Source organism: Peromyscus eremicus, chromosome 11 (assembly GCF_949786415.1).
Source record: "Peromyscus eremicus chromosome 11, PerEre_H2_v1, whole genome shotgun sequence".
NCBI classification, from domain to species: domain Eukaryota; kingdom Metazoa; phylum Chordata; class Mammalia; order Rodentia; family Cricetidae; genus Peromyscus; species Peromyscus eremicus.
Window position 1 is genome coordinate 6,269,192 of NC_081427.1, and position 25,095 is coordinate 6,294,286.

The 25,095-nt window shown below is 40.2% G+C and overlaps 1 protein-coding gene and 1 long non-coding RNA gene across 2 annotated transcripts in view; one reads left to right on the forward strand and one right to left on the reverse strand.

The window, feature by feature from the left end:
- Window positions 1–25,095, reverse strand: part of LOC131921951 (uncharacterized) — a 58,989-nt gene extending 33,894 nt beyond the window's left edge. The window contains exon 1 of the long non-coding RNA XR_009382157.1: window positions 24,867–25,095. This is a non-coding gene — a long non-coding RNA (uncharacterized LOC131921951). The remainder of the gene's footprint in view (window positions 1–24,866) is intronic.
- LOC131921938 (zinc finger protein 58-like) lies at window positions 7,957–18,099 on the forward strand. Its single transcript, XM_059276689.1, has 3 exons — window positions 7,957–8,146; window positions 8,850–8,945; window positions 16,580–18,099. Exons 1-3 carry the CDS (start codon window positions 8,023–8,025, stop codon window positions 17,713–17,715), a joined length of 1,356 nt encoding a protein of 451 aa, XP_059132672.1. The 5' UTR covers window positions 7,957–8,022; the 3' UTR covers window positions 17,716–18,099.

Genomic DNA, 25,095 nt, shown 5'->3' on the forward strand with positions numbered 1-25,095 from the left:
AGTGCAGCTTTTCATCCTGAGTCCATTTGTCAAGTAACCGCTGAGCAGTTAGACAGCTGGTTTAAAAATCATCTTTAAAAGATACTTCTCATTTCCACATTAGTGTGTTGCTTCGTTATTTTAAAGCAAAACAGTCAATGTGATTTTTAAACGCTGTAGTAAGATTAAATCACAAAATATGGACTAGAAAACTTTCAAGGCTAATATTTCTGTCAAAGACTCGACTCACATTAATAATCTAGTGTTGTGGATCTGGAGGTGAACACCAGCATCACTCCCTAGGGATGTCCTGCTGACTCAGCTTCTTCCTCCAAAACACTACCTCAGGCAGCCAGACACAAATCCAGGAAGTGTAGAAATCTCCATACATAGGTTCCCGGAATTCTTTCGCATAGATTTCTGGGAAACGTAGTCCAAACGACTGTGACGTCATAGGGAGACATCCAGGAAATCCCCATCAGGCTTTTGGTCTACACAAGTGCAGTTTTCCCAAAGTTGGGCGACAGTCCTGTCCTGCTCTACATTCCTGTTGCGTCTCTGACATGGAGGTTGGTCCAGGGTGCAGCGCAGCCTGAGGCACTGTGCGGAGTTCCGGGGTCCGTCCTGGAGGGAGCGGACCTGGGCTGGGTGGAAGGGCGGAAGAAGCTGCCTTGGAGGTGCTGTGCTGAACTGACTGGGTCACATGAGGTTGCAGGTCAGGGCTGGGGAGAGGGTGATAGGGACTGTGCCCTCTGAGTGATTTCCTTAGGACGCCTCTTGCCTGAGTCGGCCTTGGGCTTCTGGACAGGAGAGCTGCCTGGTAGCGCGGAGTAGAAGATAGTGCAAAGTCCAGGATTGCAAACTAATGATGGTCCGCTGACTGCCTGCTCCTGCGGTGGAGCTGGGAGCTCAGTGAGCAGCTTTGGTGGGGAAGCATGCTTCTCTAGCTGAGCCGTTCTCACATGGACGCTGTCAGATTTCTCAGAATCTGTAGAGCAAACGGGGTCTGGTCCTTCCTGAACTCTGTAGCCAGCCTAGTGTAACGGTCTTGAGGTCTTGATCGTGGTCATTTTGGCTGACAGATAAAGGATCAAGAGAGGAAAAACCTGAGGTACAACAGTTCACCAGTGTGAAATTCTGGAACACAGCAGACAGATCTGCCAGAATCAGCTGCTGTAGAAAAGCTTTGACTACACATAGAACAGGCACAGATAGAGGCATCTTCTGCAGGAAGAAGGAACTGGAGAAGCTGACTCCGGCCTCACCTTGAGGGCTGGGTTTTCTTAACCTTGGAAAGGTCTTCCATCCCTTATGTAGAGTTGACCACAATGGTTGTGTCAACAAGTCTTGATCTAGCCTTGAGCTTGTTGAGGTAGTCCATAAGAAGGGTCTCTAAGAACAGGTGAAAAACTCTCATGGCCTTGTGTTACAATGCCAGGCTTTTGTGTCAGGTCAGCAGGGTGAGGAAGAACTCACAGAACTGTGTGTATTTACCTAATTTAAAGTAAACAGACCTGTGATAGAAAAGAAACTCCAGTCTACTGTATTGCACATCCCTGTCAGCTCTGCATTTGTTAGTGGGAGGCAGGACCTCTGGTCCTCCCCTGCTTCATAGCAAATTCAAGGCCAGAATCTGTGTCAGAAACATTTAAACATATGTCATGGTCATGAGATATACCTTCTATGGTTCATTTCATGTTTCTTATAGTGAACACCATGACAAATCCCTGCAATCAGCACTTTGCTGACTTAACTATTTGTGGTTAACTTTTGTTGACTAAATTACTCACTAACATGTTTTTGTTAAAGAGACTAAATTTTTGGAGATTAGACAGTTGTTTGCAATTACTATGCGGAGAAGAGTTCCTCTTTGCCTATCTTAAATATTCCTCCATATATGCAGTGATTGTTCATTCTTTTTGGATATTAATCTGTGTTTGTCACTGTCATGACCTGATGCTGATTTCTTCTGGTTTCACTGATTTCTTCCAGGTTGCTCCTTTCATATCTAATCTGAGACTCCATTATTTCTTCATTTCCATTCTGCAGTTCTTGACTGATGTGGCTGCTATGGTTACATTCCTGGGTCTTTTTCTGCAGCTGCAGCTGGGATGCCTTCCCCTGTCCTTACTCCAGAGGTTCCACTGTGTGCAGATGCTTCCTACAGTTAACCAGAACAAAACCACTTCCTCCCTGTCCTTCACATGGGCACTGCCATGTCCAACCAGTAAAGCAAAGTGCTAATGCTGGTTCCTGCTCTTCACAGGTCCAGTCCAGTTCCCCTTGTTGAGCAGTCCTGTCTCTTTCCTCCCAGGCTTCTTTCATTGTGTTCTAATGTCAGTGTGAGGGAGGGAGTTCCTTGTGTTTACAACTCATGCATAAACCTTGCTGTGTTAGACATGTCATATCTGGAAAACTCTGGAGGGGAGGTGTGCTGGGTGAGGACATTCAGTTCCTGTTGATCCATCTATATGATTATATAGAGTCCATGGAGAGATAGTGCATAAGATTTGAACAGGGTCAAACACATGCAAGGAATAAACCTGAGCAGCACAGATTTTTCATTGCATTGTCAATTATGGGTTATAAAAGTGTCTGGCATAGTGTTCTACATAGTTATTATCAAATGCAGAAACATATTTTGCGTTGAAAGGTGTGTATTGTTGCATGGCCATCTTGTTGAAAATCTGTATTCCATTATTTTCTTCTTTGCAGTGTCTCTGTGAAATTAAGTCAAATCTATGAGAATGCATGTCACCAATCTTTATTGGAACACTTCACTTACTGGGGCTTTAAGAAGACTGAGAAACAATATACTGAATACTAAAATCCACAAATATATCAAGACATCTAATGTAAAAGGCAAAGCTTGTGATATTTTGAAATTTAATAATTATGCAATTCATGTTTCCAAATCTAGTACTATATTTGATATCTCATTTTTTTCATGATTTATTACACTTTCTATGTTATATCATTTCAAGATGTCATAATTAATGACTCTTTCATGCCACGTGTGTGCAAGTATACAGCCTGGATGGAGAACTTGGAGTTGGTACTTGATGATGTGTATATGTGTATTTTAAGCACTATGTCCTTTGATCAGGACATAGGCTGCTTTGAATGGAAGGTCACTTCTGTTAGAAACCTGATCAGGAATCCAGTCCTCCCTTTGCATCAGGCTTGGACTTCCCACCAATCTTCAGTTTTTTCTGATTTTCTGAAAAGGTATCTCTGAGGATACTGACAGGAGATGCAGGAGTTCTTAATGTATCTACTCTGTCCATTCTGTTGTTCTAGGCTTGACTCTAGGACCAGTCTCTATTCAAGTGAACTACAGATTTCTGGCTCCCAATTATATTGAGAATGTTATCAATTTTTAATGAATGACAGTTTGCCCACCTCAGAGCAGACATTATTTGTACTTCTTCTCCATAGAAAGTGAATTTCGGCAGGCTGAAATTCCCTTGAAATAGTTGCCATTAGTTGTACTGGATAAAATTCCTACTAAATGCTCTCCTGTTTATAGGTGCACTGCCCTCCACTGACAGCATGTCATAGGAGATTGACCTCAAGACAGCAGACATTTTCTCATGGAATGTTGGTAGACAGTGCTGGGCAACACAGGCAGTGATCCTTGCAGTTAGTTCTCCATTGGAGACCTACAATATTTCTCTCACAGAAGTATGTTTCCATTTTCACTGTGCTCAGGGCTCTTTCCATTCTCCACAGTGACCATTTTCCCCTGCTCTTGGTGATCACATAGTTAAAAAGAGTCTCATCTGTGTGTGTGTGTGGGGGGGGGGTTTTTTGGTTTTTTTTTTTTTTTGTCCTCTTCCTTGTAAAGGTAGAAATGTACTCCACTAGTTACAAAGAAGCTTCACTACAGTTCAGTTGCTTTTCTTTTGAGAAATTACTGGGTATTCTAGTCACCAATTTTCTTCAGTTATCTTGTGACTTAGAAATGTGTTGTCCTAGTTGCTACTTAACTCTGCCGTTTATTGAAGGATATTATTTGTGTGGTCATTCTTTACAGAATGTACATTTCTGCTGTACCAAAGGTCTTGTGACAATAGCTACTCCATCCTCCCAATGCTGACACAAACTCAGAGGATTGGAGCTGTATTTGACATGAAGGTCTCCTGTCTAAAGGTGAATTTTATTAGTACTGGAAGGTGCTTTGCAAGCTCCAAGGCAGAGAGCAATAAATAATCCTGCTTAACTGTTATGACCATGAACCACAATGATGACTAGTGTAGCTAGAGTTTTCCTGGTCCTGCCTGGCCCACTGTCAGGACAAATCTTTCTTACCTGCCAGTTCCGCAGCTGCTCAGACCCAACCAGGTAAACACACAGAGACTTATATTGCTTATAAAATGTATGGCCATGGCAGGCTTCTTGCTAACTGTTCTTATATCTTAAATCAACCCATTTGTATTAATCTATAAGTTGCCACATGGCTTGTGGCTTACCGGCATCTTAACATCTGCTTCTCTTCATGGTGTTTGGCAGCGTCTCTCTGCCTCAGCCTTCCACTTCACAGAATTCTCACCTATATTCCTGCCTGTCTCCTGGCCAATCAGCATTTTATTTATACAGAGCGATACCCACAGCACTTCCCCTTTTCTTTTTTTTTTAAAGGAAGGTTTTAACTTTCACATAGTAAAATTACATATAACAAAACAGTTATCAAGCAAAATTTACAGTTATAATATCTAGTCTATTTGTATTTGGCAAAATTAAAGAAAATATCCTATCTATCCTATATTTATGAGTCTAAGCTTTCATATCTAACTTATCTTTTATCATAACTAAGGAAATTATAACTATCTAGTCTTCAACTACACCAAAGACCTCAGAAGGATATAATATTACCTGAGAAATGGGAGAAGGATGCAAGCAACTTTCGGGAGTCTTGTAGGGTAGACAGAGACAGCTGACAGCCTGGACAGTCACCTAACGTTCCTTTGTAAATTGGGGCATCTGTCTTCAGCCCACAGGTCTAGAGTCTCTCAGTCACTTTTCTCTGTGTCCTGTAGAATGTCTGGCAGTTTCCTCTGCAAAGCAGGAACCTGAAGGACCATTTTGTCAAGCAAAGTTCAGTGGTCACCTTCCTATGGATCCTGCATGTCCAGTTGACCAAGCAGCCCAGGCAAGAACAGTTTCTTACCCAAATGGCTATTTTTCCAAGAAGAAGATAAACTCCATGTGGAGTGTCTTCCATGCCCATCCTCCTCTGAAGTAAATCGGTGCTGCCAGGAGCAGACATGTCTCACTGTCCAGAAAGTCTAAATTTTTAAAACATTTTAAATGCCATATTCTGTAGGTCTTTGAAGTGTTTGAAGATTACCTATCTATCTGAATTATATCTATGTATACCTAGAAAACAACATGACTATAAGTTTGACTATCATACAAGACTAATTACTAATCTGTATTTCTTAATTATCCATTACAATCTAAATGAGTTACATAAACATAATACCTCAAATGAGAATAGAAATATACACACAGTATAACAAAATTAAGTTTAAACTTGTATTAATAAACTAAAACCCATAGCATTGTAAAACACTTTAAACAAGTTCCTCTTTAAAAGTAGATTCAATAATCTACCCTTTCATCCTATCATATCTATATCAAAATCCCCAACTGCACTCCAAGTACTTCTCCTTGGACCCACACTGGAGTGTCCCTGGCACTGCTCTGCCATAGGTGCTTTTCTTTGGAGCACAGAGTAAATTACAGAAAATGAAAACAGACCAAAATGTAGAGAACTATTGTCTTGTGGTGCCATGAACCTGAAAGATCAGAGAACAGGGATCAACCACAGTTGCTTGCTACCTCTGTCGCTGCTCAGTTCAAAAGGGCTGAGATCCTGTCTCAGCCCTATCTGATGACTTCTAGTCCTTTTCCTCAACAGTCCTCCAAACCTTGATGGTTAGCTACTGGCTCGCTCCACCCTCTGACTCCAAGAGGCTTTATTTTTCAGAACACAATCAAAATATCCAACCTCCCTAAATAAGGACAAATATCTATAACCCACTGACTGATCAAAAACACCATCACACCTCTTGGGAATGTAGGTGTCGTGTTCTTAAAATTACTTCCTGTTCTCTGGGGATGATGTCATCTTTAGGGGATCCTGAAAGAAAAATGAGATAATTGTCAAGTCCTGGGAAAGCTAGCTGTATCATTTGTTGTCCAGTCTCTGTAATGGGAAAGAACAGGGCTTGTCTCAAATCCTGGCTGGAGTAGTCTGTGAGACTGGACTGTCTCAGCTAGCCACCTTGAATTTGTTTTAAGCAGTTTGTAATCCAAAGCTGATCTTTGGGTGGTGTTTGTCAGTTTAGTGGCATTACCATAGTCCCAGTGGAGTCATCATTATGGAGCCCCATCCTTCTTTTGGAGACTTCAAAGGTTTCTCTTAGGCGTGGTCATGGTTCACTGTGGAAAACTTAAACATTTTCAATGTCATATACAGTAAATCTTGAAGAGGTCAAAGGACGATAATTTGTTCTGTACATCCAGAGTACAAAACCTTAATTCCTAGTTACCTGATAGAGACACAAACTGAAAATCATGTACAGGAATCTGTATGAAGCCTTTTTCTAGAATTAGTACTCTGTATGACCATTAGTATCATGAAAAAAGTTAAATATATATATATATATATATCTTACAAATTTTGAGATAATATTTATAACTTAAGAAGAGTTTTAAAGAGACAAAATAAAACCAAAGAATTATGAGATTACTGGCAGTAGAATGGTCCCTTAATTTTGTTTTCCTTCTGTCCCATATCAGGTGGCTTTTCTGACATGAGACAGAGTTTGGACTTTACTTTAACAAGCATGCTTGGGTTTAGAGGAGAGAGCCATGCTCCAACTCCAAAGCCAGCTTTAATTTTTAACTGGACTGGGACTACAAAAAGACTATTTGCATTATATGTTTTAGGGAACAGCAGAAACAAATATTTAGCAAGATTTATGAAATTTTATTCTGTTAGAAATGTGATATACTGGTAGACCAATTTACTCTTTTTCTTGGGACATTTTCTCTGTCTGATTCGACCTTTTTCTTCAAATTTCTCATTTATCCAGTGGTCTTCAGATTCCTTAGTTGGATGCCTTCATTCTTCTGAAAAGACAAAAACAAAACCATCCCCATACCCTAACTTTGGTTTCCCTTTTGGCAAATTATATCTGATCAAATGATCAAATGTTAGTTTTATAAGTTAGTTTAGATTGAATGGTCACACTTACATGAAGTATCACCTTCTAATCAAAATGTCTCTCTTGTTTGAATTTGATCTTTAAAATATCTCCTTTATGGTTTCTCCTGAAATATTTGTTTTATCTTCTAAAGCTGTTCTATCATCCAGAGCTGTATGATTATGCTAATAGGATCTTTTACCTTGTATTTCCTTCAAAATGGATCAAGTGTAAGATCATGTGACCACTTCAGGCATGTCTAAGGAATATTACTCACCTATGTAAGAAACTTTTCTAGCTCTCTTTCATCCGGAGCAAAATCTAGATTTGTGTTCAAAGGCACATGATGCCTGTGTTAGGGTTTCTGTTGCTGTGATGAAGACTGACCAGTAGTAACTGGGAAAAGAGAGGGTTTATTTCAGCTTACAATTTCAGGTAACAGTCCATCCACCACTGAGGGAGGTTAAGGCAGGAACCTGCGTCAAGAACTGGAGCAAAAGCCATAGAGGGACAGGGTTTCCTGGTTTGCTTTCCTTGGCTTGCTCAGCCTGCTTTCTTGAACCATCAAGGACTACCTTACTGTGGCGGCGGCACCCATAATGGGCTGTGCTGTCTCAATCAATCACTGATTAAGAAGATATCCCTTAGTTTGGCTACAGGACAGTCTTGGGTAGGCATTTTCTTAGCTGTGCTTCTCTCTTCTTATGTTACCATAGCCAGGGTCATGGTGACAGGAGAGCTAGCCAGTCCAATAGATCTTGGAATCAATGTTGTTATTGTTTCAAGTAGTTAAAAGTGTGATGTCATTCATTGGTCTTTATTTCAGGAAATGCTGTCCTTCTGGGACGTGGCCATTGAGTTCTCTCCAGAAGAGAGGGAATGCCTGGAGCCTGCTCAGTGGATTTTGTACAGGGATGTGATGTTGGAGAATTACAGCCACCTTGATTTCCTGGGTGAGGATCTTATCCATAGTGAATTCTTATTTCATTATCAACTTGTAGCTTCCTCTCTTGGCATGGTATCTCTCTAGAATTTTTGCTTTTCAACAGTGAGTTTCATATTTTTCATTTTAAGAAAAAATAGGGGGTTAGGGAGATGGCTCAGTGCTTGAGAGCACTGACTGCTCTTGCTTAGGACCCGGGTTCAATTCATAGCACCCACATGGCAGCTCACAACTGCCGAACTCCATTTCCAGGGGATCCGACACTCTCATATAGACATAAATGCCTGTAAAAACATCAATGCACATGACATAAAAATTTTTAAAAAATAAGAAAAATTAGGGAGGTTGCTGTATAGGTAAGAAACATTTCATTGTGTTTCTCTTTGTGTGTTTAACGTGTCTGTGTTAGAAACATGCATTCTTCACTCAAGTGGGACTGGGAGTAATTCTGTGTCATGAGGTATTGAACACTCATGTTAATGAAAATGTTTTACAATTTGATTTTAATATTTTTCCCTTTAAATGAGACTTAGAATCTGGACATTATACATTGCTTCATGTATGGTAGTGGTCCTGTGAGAAAACATTATGGAACTGATTGTCTGCAGTCATTTATTCCATCATCTTTCCTCATAAAGACTGTACTAGAAGGGACACGTCAATTCCCAGTAGAAGAACACGTCAACAATCTTATTCCCTTTTCCTCTAAACAGGTCTTGCTATCTCCAAGCCACACCTGGTGACATTTCTGGAGCAAAGACAAGGACCTTGGGATGTGAAGAGACAAGTACCAGCCCCTGTACACCCAGGTGTGTAGGAAAGAGGGGTCAGGGGATAGGTAAAGTCCAAAGATCCAACGGAGAAGCAGGCGTTCCCACCTGTAGCTAGAGTTTTCCTGCTTGGCCCACAGTCAGGACAAATCTCTCTCACCTGCCAGTCCTGCAGCCACTCAGACCCAACCAAGTAAACACAGAGACTTATATTGCCTACAAACTGTATGGCTGTGGCAGGCTTCTTGCTAACTGTTCTTATATCTTAAATCAACCCATTTCTATTAATCTATAAGTTGCCGTGGTGGCTCATGGCTTACCGGTATCTTAACATCTGCTTCTCATCATGGCAGCTGGCAGCATCTCTCTGCTTCAGCCCTCCACTTCCCAGAATTCTCCTCTCTCTTTGTCCCACTTATACTTCCTGCCTGGCTCCTGGCCAATCAGCATTTTATTTATACAGAGCGATATCCACAGCACCCACCTGTATTGAAACAAGATATTGTGGTGGTGATTATTCTTTAGGTCTCTTATTTGTTTTCAACAGAGGATATCTCTCAGATGTTTATGATGGTTTTAGTCTCCTATGCTTTGTATTTCCCCAGTGGTGAGCTGTGCTTGTATTTACCATGACTTCCAAGGTTCTTCCTTTTGTTGAGGCTACATAGTAATGTAAGACTCAGGGAAATGCTGTTCTGTGCAGAAGAGTCAGTTATTTGCTGGGCTTCCAAGCGGACTCATGCCACAAAGATCTCTACCTGAAGTGAGCATGATTGAGTTTATAAAGCAAACCCACAATTCCATCACAGAGAGGCAGACAGAAGGCTCAACAGTTTCGGTTCTGTTGAATAGAAGAATTTGGGTGCGTGGGTGGGGAGCAGCTGGATACAACTCAGAAAAATGGGAGTCACTTTGGGCAGTTCATTCACCGCTGTTCTTAGGGAATAGTCAGAGAATTAACTTAGGGATTGTATAAGGGCCATTCCATCCCTAACTTAGCAGAGGCTATTTTGTTTTTATCCATGAAGTTTTACAAGCAGTTGATTAAGCAGAGCCAAACCATTAAACCAAGGAAGAGAAGGAAGAGCGGGCCTGCTGGGCCTTAAGGAGTTTGGCCGTGGATCCCGAGTACACCACTTGTGGGACGAGCAGTTGTAGGCCTCTCTTTTTTTTTTTTTTTTTTTATAAGATTTATTTATTTATTATGTATACAGTATTCTGCCTGCATGTGTCCCTGCAGGCCAGAAGAGGGCACCAGATCTCATTACAGATGGTTGTGAGCCACCATGTGGTTGCTGGGAATTAAACTCAGGACATCTGGAAGAGCAGTTAAGAGTGCTCTTAACCACTGAGCCATCTCTCCAGCCCCCGGCCTCTCTTTCATGGCAGTTAGTAGATTTAGGCTTTTTACTGAGTTGTAAGGCTCAATTTTTTTTTCTGTTTAGGTTAATTTTTTTTTATCATATACGAAGACCAACTCTTATTTGTATATATACCCAGTCATAATTCATTAGAGAAATCAGAAAATTTTATTTCTAAACCTGATGTTCCCAGGACATCAGAGTTAGTAACATTTTTTTTTTCCCCAGAGAACAGTCATGCGTAGCTAGTGCTGCTAGCCCTATAGGAAATATTATGGCTAATATTACCATGAGTCCAATGGGAGGAAGAGATCTCATGGTCCCTATATCTAAAGGTCTCCTGTTGAGTTCTACAAACTTCTTCCGTGTGTACACGTCCGTTGGCTTTGGGCTTTGTCATGGGAGCAGGACTGAGGAGCTGGTCCTAGATGTCTCTGGACGGTGACTCAGAATTAGTGCTGTGGGTGAACTGTCACAGTCCACCTCACCTCCCCCTCAGGCCGTATTGCTTTCTTTACCTGATGTGGTGGGTCCACACATGGCACAAGCAGCTTAGTTTAAATGAGTGCCATAGTTCATCCTGCTGTGCTGACTGGCCCTGTGTCAGGTCCTCTGTCATATATTATCTACCACTTTGCTGAGGATTCCTTACACAATCAGGCATTGACATCTCAGCTCTGGGGTTAGCTTTGTTAGGAGGAGGAATGAAAGCTGGGGGGACAGGGCATGGCTGTTTGAACTAGCATGTAGTTCCCATAACAGTTGAGTGCTAGATGTAGGTACAAGGTTCCCCTGTACATAGGATACTCAACATCAGTTCATAAGACATTGAGTACAGAATGATTGCAAGGAATACCTCTATTGTTTGAGACATTTAGGATGTAGGTGCAGAATCTAAGATCCTCTACAGCATGAGAGAATCCTTAACCTGTCTTGTGGGACATGAAAAGTGATTCTTTTTCTCAACAGATAATGGGTAAGATTTCCTGGTCTGCCTTACAGGCCACAGGGAGACAGGGGCAGCAGATTCTGATAAGTCCTATTCCCTGTGTATCCTTATCCTTTGATGAGGCTAGCGTGACGTTTACTCTCATAGTTCTGTGTCCCATCTGATGGTGAATGTGCTATTTGATCCTGGCTGTATCCTGCCATGCAAGTGTAGTGTAGATTTAGCCCCTTTTATTCAAGCATGTAATTTCAATAACCAATTATTTTAAGTACATATGCTTTTGAATATTATTCCATATTAAGGAAACACTAAGTTGACCTTAAGTTAGTTATCTGTTTTATGCTTAATTTTGATAACATGTACAGAGGACTGTATAATGGAAAGTATAAATTAGTCTCTGCCTTCAATATTGTCACTGAAAATGAATTACATTTGTATTTATCATGACTACAACCTCAATTTGGGGCACAGTAAGGATATTTAAGCATGAGTAATGTGACATCATTAAGTTTTATGTCTTTTTAAAAATTATTTATTTCATGTATATGAGTGTCTTATCTTCATGCACACCAGAAGAGAGAATCAGATCCCATTACAAATGGTTCTGAGAACTTCACTGTCCACATCCCTTTAAGTTTTATGTTTACAACATCTAAATCAGTCCTACTGACCTTCTACATTAAGTAGTTTGTTTCATCAGAAATAATGCAATCGAGGAGGGAATTGTAATGCTGATTTTTTTTAATTATTCATTTTTTATTTTATTTGCATTGGCCATTTGCCTGCATGTATATCTGTGTGTGGGTGTCATATTTTGGAGTTACGCATAGTTGTTAGCTTAACAAAGTTAGCAAAGACATAAGTGACTAGATAGACGCAGCTTCAAGTCAGATTTTGTTAACATGTATAAACATTCATAACCTTAGGAACTTTAACAACTTTAGACCATTAAGTATACTGTCTTTAAAAGCCTGTATAACATAGTCAGATCTGGTTTCAAGGTTTTAAGGTTTTTGCCCCTTATTTAAGTTATCTATCTTAAATAACTTAACCCTTTTATTAGAGATATAACCTCTAATATATATTTTTGTATCTTTTTAAAATGGTTTCACTGATCCAGAGAGTAGGTTTGGGTCTTAGACAAGACCATAAGGGGGAGCTCAGTGCCTCAGATGAATGAGATGAAGAAAAGACAGGGAGTTTTCCAGACTAACTAATACAACCTCAGATTAGAAGTTTTTAAGCATTATTTCTTCGGTTAATAACCTCCCACTTAGGAGACCCAGGGAAGGAGTCCCTGTCAGGATTGTTCCACTAACCAGAATCTAGACCAGAGAAAAATACCTACACAAAGCTCTTCAGAGCACCACAAGACTAGGTTGGTGTTGGTGTCCTGAAATACAGTGGTCATTGTACCAATACCCTGGTTTGATTGGGTTTGTAAAGCCAAACCCATAATTACCTCATACCAGAGGCTGTCCAGGGGCCTGAAATTTCAAAGGTGTCAGTTCCATTGATTCAAGTAATTTATGTTGTAAAACAGGACATCTCTTAAAGCTGCAGGTGAGGCTGCATGACAGTGTTTTCTTAGGAGGATTGTTTAGCTGGGTGATCAATTAGATATAACTCTGGCAAAAATGGAGTCACTTTGGGCAGTTCAGTAACAGACTTTGCTCTGTTTCTAGTCCTCAAAAAACTGCACACTTTTCTAAGAACCAAGTTATGAAATCATTGTAAGATATCAATTTTTATTCCTATCACTTATACTCATGTTAGTGAAAGTCATTTCATTAGAGTCCTTTATGAATGATGAAGATATTTTCTAAAGGTTTTTCCTAACACACACTCAGTAATAAGGATTTAAATCCATGCACTTTGAGGATGTATATTCAAAGATTAAAACTGTTCACAGCTAGGAAAATGTGTTTAATACCTTAATAAGCTTTCAGAATTTTGTAGATTCAAGATTTTTTTCTTTTACTTGGCAATTTGATATCTGGTATTATTATTTGGAAGTATGTGTTAACTAAAGTCATTTGTTATACATATGCTATATATTTTGGTGGATGGATGAAGCAGATTGATAAAATACATAAGGACAGTGTAAGATTAAAATATCTATGAGCTGTGCTACTCTGAGTTTCACTTTGTGGACAAGAAGGAGTCTCCCGTTGCCATGCTTTATTCATTGTCTCTCTCTACTCTGTGCTCAGTAGTTGTTTAATCTTGTAAATGAATAAGTCTTAAAAATATGTCATTTTAACATGGGTGTGGTAACTCACTCCATTAATCCCAGCACTGGGGAGGCAGAGGCAGGCAGATCTCAGAGTCAAGTCCCACTGGACAGGACAACAAGGACTACACAGAGAAAACCTGTCTTAAAAAAACAAAACAAAAAAAATTGAGTAATTTTGTCCTTTATTCATTGACAAATATGTTGCCTCAGCAAAATTTGTTATTCACAGGTGACCTGAAGGGTTTTTTTTTTAATCATGATTTGAAACATTCAGGTATATAATTTCATGTCATCTGTTGTGAAATAATCTTTTTGTACACTGTGAGAATGTGTCACTTGGATTGGTTTACTAAAAAGCTGAATGGTCATTAGCTAGTCAAAATTTCTGGGGCAGAGAGAGGATGCTGGGAAAAAGAGAGGAGATGCTAGGACACAGAGCAAGCAGCATGGACATTACAAAGTAAAGGTAACCAAGCCACATAAAAGAAGTAGATTAAAAGAAATGTGTAGCTAGAGTTTTCCTGCCTGCCCACAGTCAGGACAAATCTCTCTCACCTGCCTGTCCCACAGCCTCTCAGACCCGACCAAGTAAACACAGAGACTTATGTTGCTTTCAAACTGTATGGCCGTGGCAGGCTTCTTGCTAACTGTTCATATAGCTTAAATTAATCCATTTCCTTTAATCTATACCTTGCCACATGGCTCGTGGCTTACCGGCATCTTCACAAGCTGTTTCTCATCGTGGCGGCTGGCAGTGTCTCTCTGACTCAGCCTTCCACTTCCCAGCTTTATTCTCCTCCTTGCCCCGCCTATACTTCCTGCCTAGCCAACGGCCAATCAGTGTTTTATTGATTAATTAGCAACACATTTGCCATACATCCCACAGCACTTCCCCCCTTTTTTTTTTTCAAAAAGGAAGGTTTTAACCTTAACAAAGTAAAATTACATATAATTTGGGAATTTGGGCGTAGCTTCTCTTACTACTTCCTGCTGGAAGGGGGCGCTGTATCTTATGGGGAAACAAAGAAAATTTTAGAATTATGGAATAGTCCATGAGGCTGTATCGTCTGAGCCAGATGCCTTCAAACCATTCTGGATGTTGGATCATCTGGGCCATGGTGTCATTGGAGACCTTCAGGGGGTCTTGGCTGGTCAAACCTGATGTATCTTAATCTTGAACAAATCCATAGCCTCTGGCTTTCTGTGGGAACAAAAGCAGAGTCTCCTTTCCAAAGTAACATATCCTTATATTCAAATTTTGAAGTCAAGATATCTTTAAAATATACATTTTGGCATAACTCAACAGCTTTTACAATCAAATGTTTTTCTGCAGTTAAAAATCCCAAAGACAACACAATCCAGATTCTCTGTGTAATATCCATTTTTACGTGGCTTATTTTTTATACTACCTTTACTGTCTCTTTAAAGACTTTATTTTTTTTTTTTTGTTTGTTTTTTTTGTTTTGCGAGACAGGGTTTCTCTGTGTAGCTTTGCGCCTTTTCCTGGAACTCACTTGGTAGCCCAGGCTGGCCTCGAACTCACAGAGATCCGCCTGGCTCTGCCTCCCGAGTGCTGGGATTAAAGGCGTGCGCCACCACCGCCCGGCTAAAGACTTTATTTTTAAAACTATTTATTTCTTTATGTAACTGTATATATTCCTTTTTCTGTCTCTTTCAAGCCTACGTACATTTTTACACACATTGTAAACTATTACATCTGAATCTGTCTTATTGTGAATCTATTGCTTTAAACTGCAGCAGCTGTGGCTGCTGGCTCTGCCCACCTCAGCTTCCCAACATGGCTGCGTTTACCACCAGCTCTGGAAGCTATCATGGGTCTATGCTTTTATCCAAGCAGCATGTAGCCCAAAAATCTCTTTTTTTGTTTTGTACTAGCAAAGTCTAAATCCACCATGCAGCTTAATGTGCCACTTGCAGAGTCCTCATTCCCGCCAAAGCTCAAACTGGCAGCTGCCACTCATTTGAGAGAGACAATTAGGAACTGTTTTTAGCTCCGTTTTAGAATCTTTGTTCTCAGTTTTTAGGTGGAAACTCTTGCCACCACGTTGGACGCCATTTATTGCTAGAGTTTTCCTGCCTGCCCTCAGTCAGGACAAATCTCTCTCACCTGCCTGTCCCACAGCCTCTCAGACCCGACCAAGTAAACACAGAGACTTATGTTGCTTTCAAACTGTATGGCCGTGGCAGGCTTCTTGCTAACTGTTCGTATAGCTTAAATTAATCCATTTCCTTTAATCTATACCTTGCCACATGGCTCGTGGCTTACCGGCATCTTCACAAGCTGTTTCTCATCGTGGCGGCTGGCAGTGTCTCTCTGACTCAGCCTTCCACTTCCCAGCTTTATTCTCCTCCTTGCCCCGCCTATACTTCCTGCCTAGCCAACGGCCAATCAGTGTTTTATTGATTAATTAGCAACACATTTACCATACATCCCACAGCAGAAATGGGTTAATTTAACTTATAAGATCTAGTTAGAAACAAGCCTAAACTATTGGCAAGCTTTCATAATAAGTCTCTGTGTCATAATTTGGGAGCTGGCTGGTGGGACAGAGAAAGTTTCCCTACAGTCGTCCAAATAAAAAATAAAATACTGTCCTGAATTTTTGAGCTATATTATTTAATCTTGTTCTGGACTATCTACTTTTTGTGCAGCATATCTTTTGTACCTTACAAAATAATACTCTATGTGTAGGATAAAACTTTTGTATTTTAATGACAACTCACAATCACACAATCACAATCTACTTTCTCTTTTTAGGATTGGCTACATTATAATTTCATGGATGTCCAGCCATATAACATCTATATTAATGAGCTTATTTTTGTTAGTAAAGTGCCCTTACAAGTTACTTAGCTATTTAACTTTAAATAATGTGCTATTATTTCTTTGTTCTATTTGGATGTGCTCTTATTCCAATAAAAGTATAGATTATTTCCTCCTACTCTATTGTGTGAATTATGCTCAGTGTGTATAGATATTTAAACATACTGTATTTTCTGATTTATGGTTAAATATGTATGAGTAAATTTCTATTTTAACCGTAAGCATTATAAATATGAAGACTATTGCTTAGCTTTTGATCATATCTCAACTTTTCCTCAACAGGAACAATATCAATTGATTGTAACCATTACAACAAGGCCATTGATTGTAACTCACTCCTTATTCAACGCCAGAGAATCCATACAGGGGAGAAACCCTACAAGTGTGAAATATGTGGAAAGGCTCTTAGTTCTCAAAAAAACCTATGTATACACCAGAGACTCCATACTGGAGACAAACCCTATATGTGTAAAGAATGTCATAAAGCGTTTAGTACTCGCTCATCACTTTTTATACACCAGAAAATTCATACTGAAGAAAAAACGTACAAGTGTGAAGAATGTGGCAAATCATTTTACTATCCTTCAATGCTGAAGCAACATCAAAGAATTCATTCTGGAGAGAAGCCCTACAAGTGTGAAGGATGTGGCAAAGCTTTCTATGATCGTTCATTCCTGAAGCAACATCAAAGAGTTCATTGTGGAAAGAAACCCTACAAGTGTGAAGAATGTGGGAGAACATTTTCCTCTGCTTTAATCCTTAACAAGCATAAACGTATTCATTCTGGCGAGAAACCCTACAAGTGTGAACTGTGTGGAAAAGGATTTACTAAGCCTTCTGTCCTTTCTGAGCACAAAATATGTCATACTGGAGAGAAACCCTACAAGTGTGAAGAGTGTGACAGATGTTTTTCCTCTTCTTTAACCCTTAGAAGACATCAAAGAATTCACTCTGAAGACAATCCCTACAAGTGTGGTGAATGTGGCAGAGCCTTCTACACGCTTTATGCCCTTACTCAGCACAAGTTTGTTCATTCTGGAGAGAAACCATACAAGTGTGAAGAGTGTGGCCGATGTTTTTCCTTTTATTCAGTCCTTAGAAGACATGAAATAATTCATTCTGAAGACAGCCCCTACAAGTGTGGAGAATGTGGCAAAGCCTTTACCAAACTCTGTATATTTACCCAGCACAAATTTGTTCATACTGGGGAGACACCATACAGGTGTGAAGAGTGTGGCAAAAGATTTTCTAGTCCTTCATATCTTAAGGTACATAAAACTATTCATTCTGAAGAGAATGCCTTCAAGTGTGAGGAATGTGGCAAAGCCTTTGTTAATCATTATACCCTTTCTCGACACAAGACGGTTCATACTGGAGAGAAATCCTACAGATGTAATAAAAAGTTTACACGTTTGTAGCCTTTCAAAGACATCAAATAATTCATTCTGAATAGAAGTTCCACAAGCATGTGCAATGTGGCAAAGCCTTTGCTGATGATTCAGACCTTATGCAGCACAAATGAATGCATTGAGTAGGGAAGCCATGCACATGTGAAAAATTGAGTGCTTTAACTCTCAGTCAACACCGTTAACCATCAGTAACGTTCATTCGGCAGTATAACAACCAAACATGAAGGGAGTGCCTAGCTTTTCATGTTTCTTTGTATCTTAAATAACACAACAATCTTCATCCTGAAAATCAAAGCTATAATGTGAAGGATGTGGTGAAGGTTTCAGTTATCATTCTGTCCTGGTTCAACCTCAGTAATTCTCACCTGAGAGAAACCCTACTCTTGTGCAGAATAGGACTTAGCTGTTCCTCATGCCTGTATAAGTTTTAGAGAATTCATTGTGATGAAGAATCCAACAAAAGCAATCAATGTCCAAGTTCTCTAACTGTTTGTCACACTCCAAGTATCTGCAGATCCTTCATACTGCAGAGACACTCTACACACTCAAAAGCTGTGCCTAAGCATTTAATAGTAATTCAAGTCTTCATCAGCAACAAAGTGTGACATAGATGAGGAACTGCAGGTGCAGATGTCTTTGTTAGCTAGCTGCAGATATCCACACCACACAACCCAACAGTATCTGAAATCTGAAGGACTCTCAGTTAGCTGTTTGCTTCTCTCTGATTAGTTTTATTACAAGCTTGTGTTCGGGGTGCTTTCTTGATTTCTAAGTGATGTGAGAGAAGCCAGCCAGGATAACCAGCACCACCCTGTACAGGAATTCCTTGGTTGCATAAGAATTGTGAACATGAATCAGATGGACCAAGTCAGAAGGCACTATTCCCCCGTGATTTCTGCATCACTTCCTGTCCTGGCTTCCCTAGATGAGGGACAATAATTCATAATTTGAAATAAACTGATTATTCCCCCATGTTGTTTTTAGTACAACCATGTGTTGTTTTTAGTCCAGTCCACATTTCTAGTACAGTCTAACAAATCAATCTAGGACAGCCGTGAATATGGGAAACTTTTCTCTCTTCATAACTCTGTTGTTATCACCCAACGGCATTCTAGAGACAATGTCACAAAGCCTGTAGATGTGTCCAGCCTCTACTCTAGACCCGAGCATCCACACTGCAGAGAAGTAAAAGAATATAACAAATTATTTTGTTTCCCCAAGTCAACACCAAAATTTTCAGACTAGAGAAAAACCTGTGAAATTGAAGACAGTAGCTATGTGTAGAGCAATTATTCTAAATACAAACATGAGAATTTTAGGCATGAAGGAAAACTAACACGCTCAGTTGATAAGAGGATTGATTTTTCTTCATACCTTAGTATCAGAGTTTACTTGGTTTAGGAGTCATACAGGTATAAATAGTGTGACAAAGCCTTAAGAACGATCATTACCCATGAGTAAATTCATATTGTAGTGAAGCCTATATATGAAGACTGGCAGAATCATTTTTCACTGTTTACACCTCACAGCAGCATATCAGCTATCATTTAAAGCACTATGTTCATGGAAATAGCATAGCAACATCTTTCCTCATGGCTTAGTAATGGATCTATTGAAGTGTAGTGAGTACATGCTATCAATGACCTGGGAAAGAAGGTATGTGTCCTACAGGTTGAGCAGGATGGTTGGAGCTTCCTAAGCCCTTCAAGTCAACTGTGTTTCATCAGAGGCCTCTCATACTAAACTGGAGCTATATGACTAGGTGTTTGCCATCCAGGATGTTGGTCTTTGGTCTGATTCCATTTATGTCAACAGCATTTTTTTGAAAAGGCTGTCAATTCCAGTTCCTTGTTTTGACACTTTAGACAAAAATTACATGTCCATTGCATTAGTGTTTATCTCTCGTTCTTATGTTACATTGTGTTGGACTGTATGTTTGTATTTATATGAGTCCCATGCCATCCTTTTCACTATGGCTCTGTAATGCAATTTGATATTAAGGAATATACATCTTTGGTTATTTCTGTTCTTTTGTGTTCTCACATTTTTTTCCCATGTTCTATGATGGTTTCCGTTAGAATTTTTATGTGGATTGTATTGATTATGTAAATAGTTTTATTAATGTAGACCTTTGTACAACATGAGTTCTAATCCAGGGATATGTTTTTCTCTTTGTAATCTGGTGTCTTCTTTAGGTAATGTTTTCAGTATTTTAAAATTTTGTTATATAAATCTTTTACCTCTCGGGTTAGGTTTATTTCTAGATATTTCTACTTTTTCTTTAGAGATTCTGAATGTGCTCTTTTTCCTGATTACTTTCTCAGGAAGTCTACTAATAGTGTATGTCAAGTTTAATGGCTTTTATAAGTTAATTTTACAAACTATGGAAATATTTATCAAATTAAGTTTTAGGCAGTCTGTGGGTCCATCTAAGTATGGAATTATGATATTCGTAATTAGGAATGTTTAACTTCTTCCTTTCCAACTTTTATTCCTTTTGTATCTTTATTTTTTTTCTTTCTCTCGTTAGGAATTGAGTACAGCCAGGTGTGGTGGTACATACCCTTATTTGCTATGTTCAGGAGGCAGAGGCAGGAAGGTCTCTGTTAGTTCCAGTCCATCCTGGTCTACATAGTAAGAATTAAAACATAATTTTAATGTTTAGTCCCCTTATAAATGATTAAATGACTCTCATTTTCCTTAAATTATATTTATAGTTATCCTAAATACAAATGAAATTTATTGACAGAGACAAGATTGGAAGGAGAGACCAATTTGTATCTCATTCTACAGTCTTCTGATATTATTGAAGTATATCCCAAAACACATGTCAAAATAAGTTTAAAGTACATAGTTTAATATGAAATAGTGTTCAAAATCATATATATATATGTATCTAAAGAGAAATCTGGTTTGGGAAATAGAGTGCTAGAGGTAAAGGTGTTAAATGTACAGTACCCTTGCCTGGCAGGACATCCCAGTCTCAAGTAGCACCATTTCCCTAGGATGAGACACATACTGTTTGAGACTAAATTGCATACTGGCCACATTACAGGATAAGCATGCACAGGGAAAGAAGACTTTCAGAAAGTCTGCTCCTCCTGTCTCCCTCCATCATGTAGGCCAGATCAGAGAACCTCATTATCTCTGGGAAGATGAATTACTCCTCATGTCTCACATGGCGGTCAGATGGAGTCACTTGCAAAGTAAAAGAGTTTGTACCCACATATGAAATTTCTCAAGCTACAGAGGCAAATACCCATTACTCTGCCTTTAATGTCTCCCTTTGTGATATATGAGGATGCTGTCAGTACAGGATCCTTGTATGTAACCTGCCAGGAGAGTGGTGTGGAACTTACACAACAGTTGAATTTGCCATGCCCTTACTCTGACTTTCAATTTTTCTCCTCCTATATTGACTCAGGTCTTTTACTGTTTTGAGTAAAGTTACAATAAACATGAGTACAAATATCTCTGTAATAAGGTATGAGTTTCCCTGATCATAAGCCCAGGACTGAAACAGTGAGGACAGTGCAGAGACTAGAGCCCTGGTTCCTGTGGTGTGAGGTCATTATGGGTGTGAGGTGCTGACTTGTGAGGTTCCAGCTGTCACTGCAGCACCCAGAGTCTATGCTGTGGTGGTCTCAGAGGCTACTTTGGGTCTGTGGCTCTAACCACAGCCTGTAGATAGTAGACTGCACTGCATCTGAAGTTTAGTACCTGCCTCCAGCAGGCACTAAGGATTTGACTCCCCAGCCCCATCTGCACTGACTTCTGAGGCCATGGGACTCAATTTTTGGTTGCAGGATGCTCTCCTATGGATGTGTGGGTAGGCACTCCTTCTTAATATTTGTGCCCTTTACAGCCTTGCTTCCACAGTAAACCTTGAGGCCTAATGCATTTACAGGCCAACTGCATATTCCAGGCTGGGAGAAATGACTGGATACAGGGGAGATTGTCCAATGACCTTGTCCATCTTTCTTTCCTGAAGACATATTAACAATGAATAAGGCCAGGTGTGATACTTTTGAGTGGACACAGCTGGAGTAATAAAGATGGCAGTTGTTTCACTATGAAGTTACTATGTAAGAGAAGGTTGAATGCAAATTACACATGCAGGGTAATGTAATAAGTTGGTATTACCTATGTGCATACTGTTAACCATCTTAACATGTAAGATTCCTGGTAATTGTATAGAAAACATAAGACAGCTTTTATGGTTTATACAGCATATAGAGTTATTTGTCAGAATTGTTATTAAATATGTTTACAGCATCTAACAGAATTTTGCTGAGAGGGCCCTGATAAACCTATGATGGTGGAATTGTTACTGAGAGATTTTAGACAGAGGGTCCCTCCTATCCTCATGTATCACCTGCTTTTATTACAAACACCTTTATTCTAAGAGATGAAAATTAGTAGTCTCCATTCCACATAGGTTCCTGTCAGGTGTTCTGAGGCACACAATGTCTTTCTCTTGGCTGTTTGTTGATCTCCTTTTCCTATGGCTCAGGGTCAGGGGACTGACTCTGAGCAGGAGATTTAGACCTTAGAGACACACACGCTTGGTTCTGACATGGGGATGCCAAATCCTAGCTTCAGAGCCAACCTTTCCAGTTTGATAAGACAGCATATGTTCATAGGATTGTAATATTGCCATACATGAGAGAGAATTGTTTTCTATAGTGGAAAAGATGAAACACAACCAAGAGTGGCCAGGCTTGTTGGGGCAGAAACAAAGGCAGATCACAGGCATAAGGCAAAGGAATCTCAGGGACAGAGGGATTCTCCTAGCTTAGCTAGAGGAAGTAGGGTTTATCAGAAAGAAGCACAGACTTATCAAAAAGAGCAGGCATTAGGACCCAGGGTAGTTTCTCTAACTTGAGAAACTACACAGGTAACACACACTCTAGTACAGAAACAAGAGGGGCCCAATCCCCATGGCAACTGCGAGCTGGGGCCTCGCCTCCCTGGATGGTGAGGCTTTTTGATACCCAGAGGTCTCGGAAGAGTAAAAATGTGCAGAGGCAAAGGTCCAAGCTTGCCAACACTGCAGCTCCTGATCAGGAGGCTCCCACTGCTACCTCAGGTAGTCCTTCCTGCCTCCACCACAGGAAATGACCACAAGAAAGCAGCCTACTTCCTGTCTGCTCATCTTGCACTTGATTCTGTTATACAGAAGGCATGGATTGTTCACTTCATGAGATCTTGAATTACCCTGGAGACAAACTTCTCCTGCTGTTGATTATTGAGGCCAGAAGACCCTCTCTTAACACGTGTTCCTTCATACTTTGGGAGTAGGCCCTAGACAGTAAACAGTGCTGAAGAGAAGTATTCATTGCTCCCTCAGTCATGAATTTGTTTGTGATTTGACCAACAGCAATTTCCACTCAAGGGAAACATGCCATCCTGGAGGGGGCCTCATTAAAGTCAGGAAGTAAGCATGTGATAGGTATGGGGAATTCCTGGACATTTCCAGGATTCACAGAACCCTCACTGCTCACAGCTATATAAACAGTAAGGACTGCAGGGGGAGGAGACTTCCTCATCAGTGGAGCTCCCTGCAAGTCACACAGAGCTGAAGGCAGGCAACTTTCCTGAATTCTTACCCAGAGTCCACTCAGAATTTTAGTACTGTTGATGTTACTGCTTTGAGTTCTGTGTATTCCTATTCTAATTTCTTATTTGTGATCCTCTCTGCACTCCCAGTAATAGACCATGTGAAATCAGCTAGCTGTAAATGTCAGAGAGATTAACTCCAATATGGGAAATCCTGGCAATTTGTACTGACCACACATTAATTTCCTCAGAGCCAAGAGCACATCCATGGAAGTCTCTGTCTTGTGGAAGTGCAATTTCATTTGAAAGGTGAAGGCCCATTGTAGGGGCTGATGAAAAAACTACACTTCTAGGAAAGTTTCTCAGTGTCAGCACCCAAAGAATGAGGATACTGTGCTATGGGGCTGGGTGCTGTCCCAAGATGGAAGCAGAACATGACAGCACTGTCCACATTGTACTAGATTTGTAGACACTAAGGGCAACAGGTAGGTCAACATGGCACTTTGCAGCAGTATTAAGAGAAGTTTCACCATATTAACTGGTCAGATGTTCAGTGTCCCTCCTAACAGTCCCTGTGGGGTCACAATTCATGGAACATGGAGGTGATAGCTAAGTGGATTTGGAACCATACCATATACTCATGGTAGAAGTATAGGAAACTCTAGACTGTGTTTAGATAGTTTGAGCTATCTGTGCTTCAGTCCTGAGTGAATGACCCAGGACCAGTGACCCTTCACTCCGGAGGTAAGCATGAGGTCCTAGCACACAGGTGATGAATATGGACCTGAGTTTGTGAAAAACCATGGAGACACTGGTAAATTTCTAGTAGAGCTCTCACAAAAACTAAATGGCTTACAGAAATTACTAGGTGGAAGTTTTCAAGGAGCAGGACATGTCCAAAATTCCTGAGATGGATTATGGGAGATCTTTGCAAGTAAGTGTCAGAAAGGTGGACATTTAACTTTGTTCAGTGATTATACCATCTCTGTGTCCCTCACCGATCCTCTACACTGTAGGGATTCCAATGTTCGCACAAAACTGTTATCCAAGCTGTGGGGTCAAATCCATGTATGGCTCATACAGAGTGTCGGTACAGAGGAAGAAGGATTATTTATTTGTAGGAACTCATGTGAAGACAAAGCCGATACTATACCTAACTGCTTTAACTCGTCTTTGCTTGGACTTTTCCTTTTTACTTAGATACAAAGTCTCTTTAAATTTCCAGTTCAGCCTTTCATTCCGGGTCCATTTGTCAAGTAACCGCTGAGTACGGTGTGACATACCACGGCTGCTTTGAAAACATCTTTAAAAGGTACTTCTCATTCCCACATTAGTGTATTGCTTCGTTATTTTAAAATAAAACTGAGTCAACTTGATTTTTAAAAGATGTAGTAAGATTAAATCACAACATATGGACAAGAAAACTTATAAGGCTAATATTTCTGTCAAAGGCTCGATTCACATTAATAATCTAGTGTTGTGGATCTGGAGGTAAACACCAGCCTCACTCCCTAGGGATGCCCGGCTGACTCAGCTTCTCCCTCCAATACTCAACAGGAGGTAGCCAGACACAAATCCAGGAACTCTAGAAATCTCCATACCTGATTCTGGGAATTCGTTCGTACAGACTTCTGGGAAATGTAGTCTTTGGGACTGTGACATCACAGGAAGCCATCCAGGATATCCCAGTCTGGCTTTTGGTCTACACACGTGAGTCTCCCTCAAAGTTTGGCAAAAGTCCTGTCCTAATGTGAATTCCAGTTGTATCTCTGACATGGAGGTTGGTCCAGGGTGCAGCGCACCGTCTTGGAGGGAGCGGAACTGGGCTGG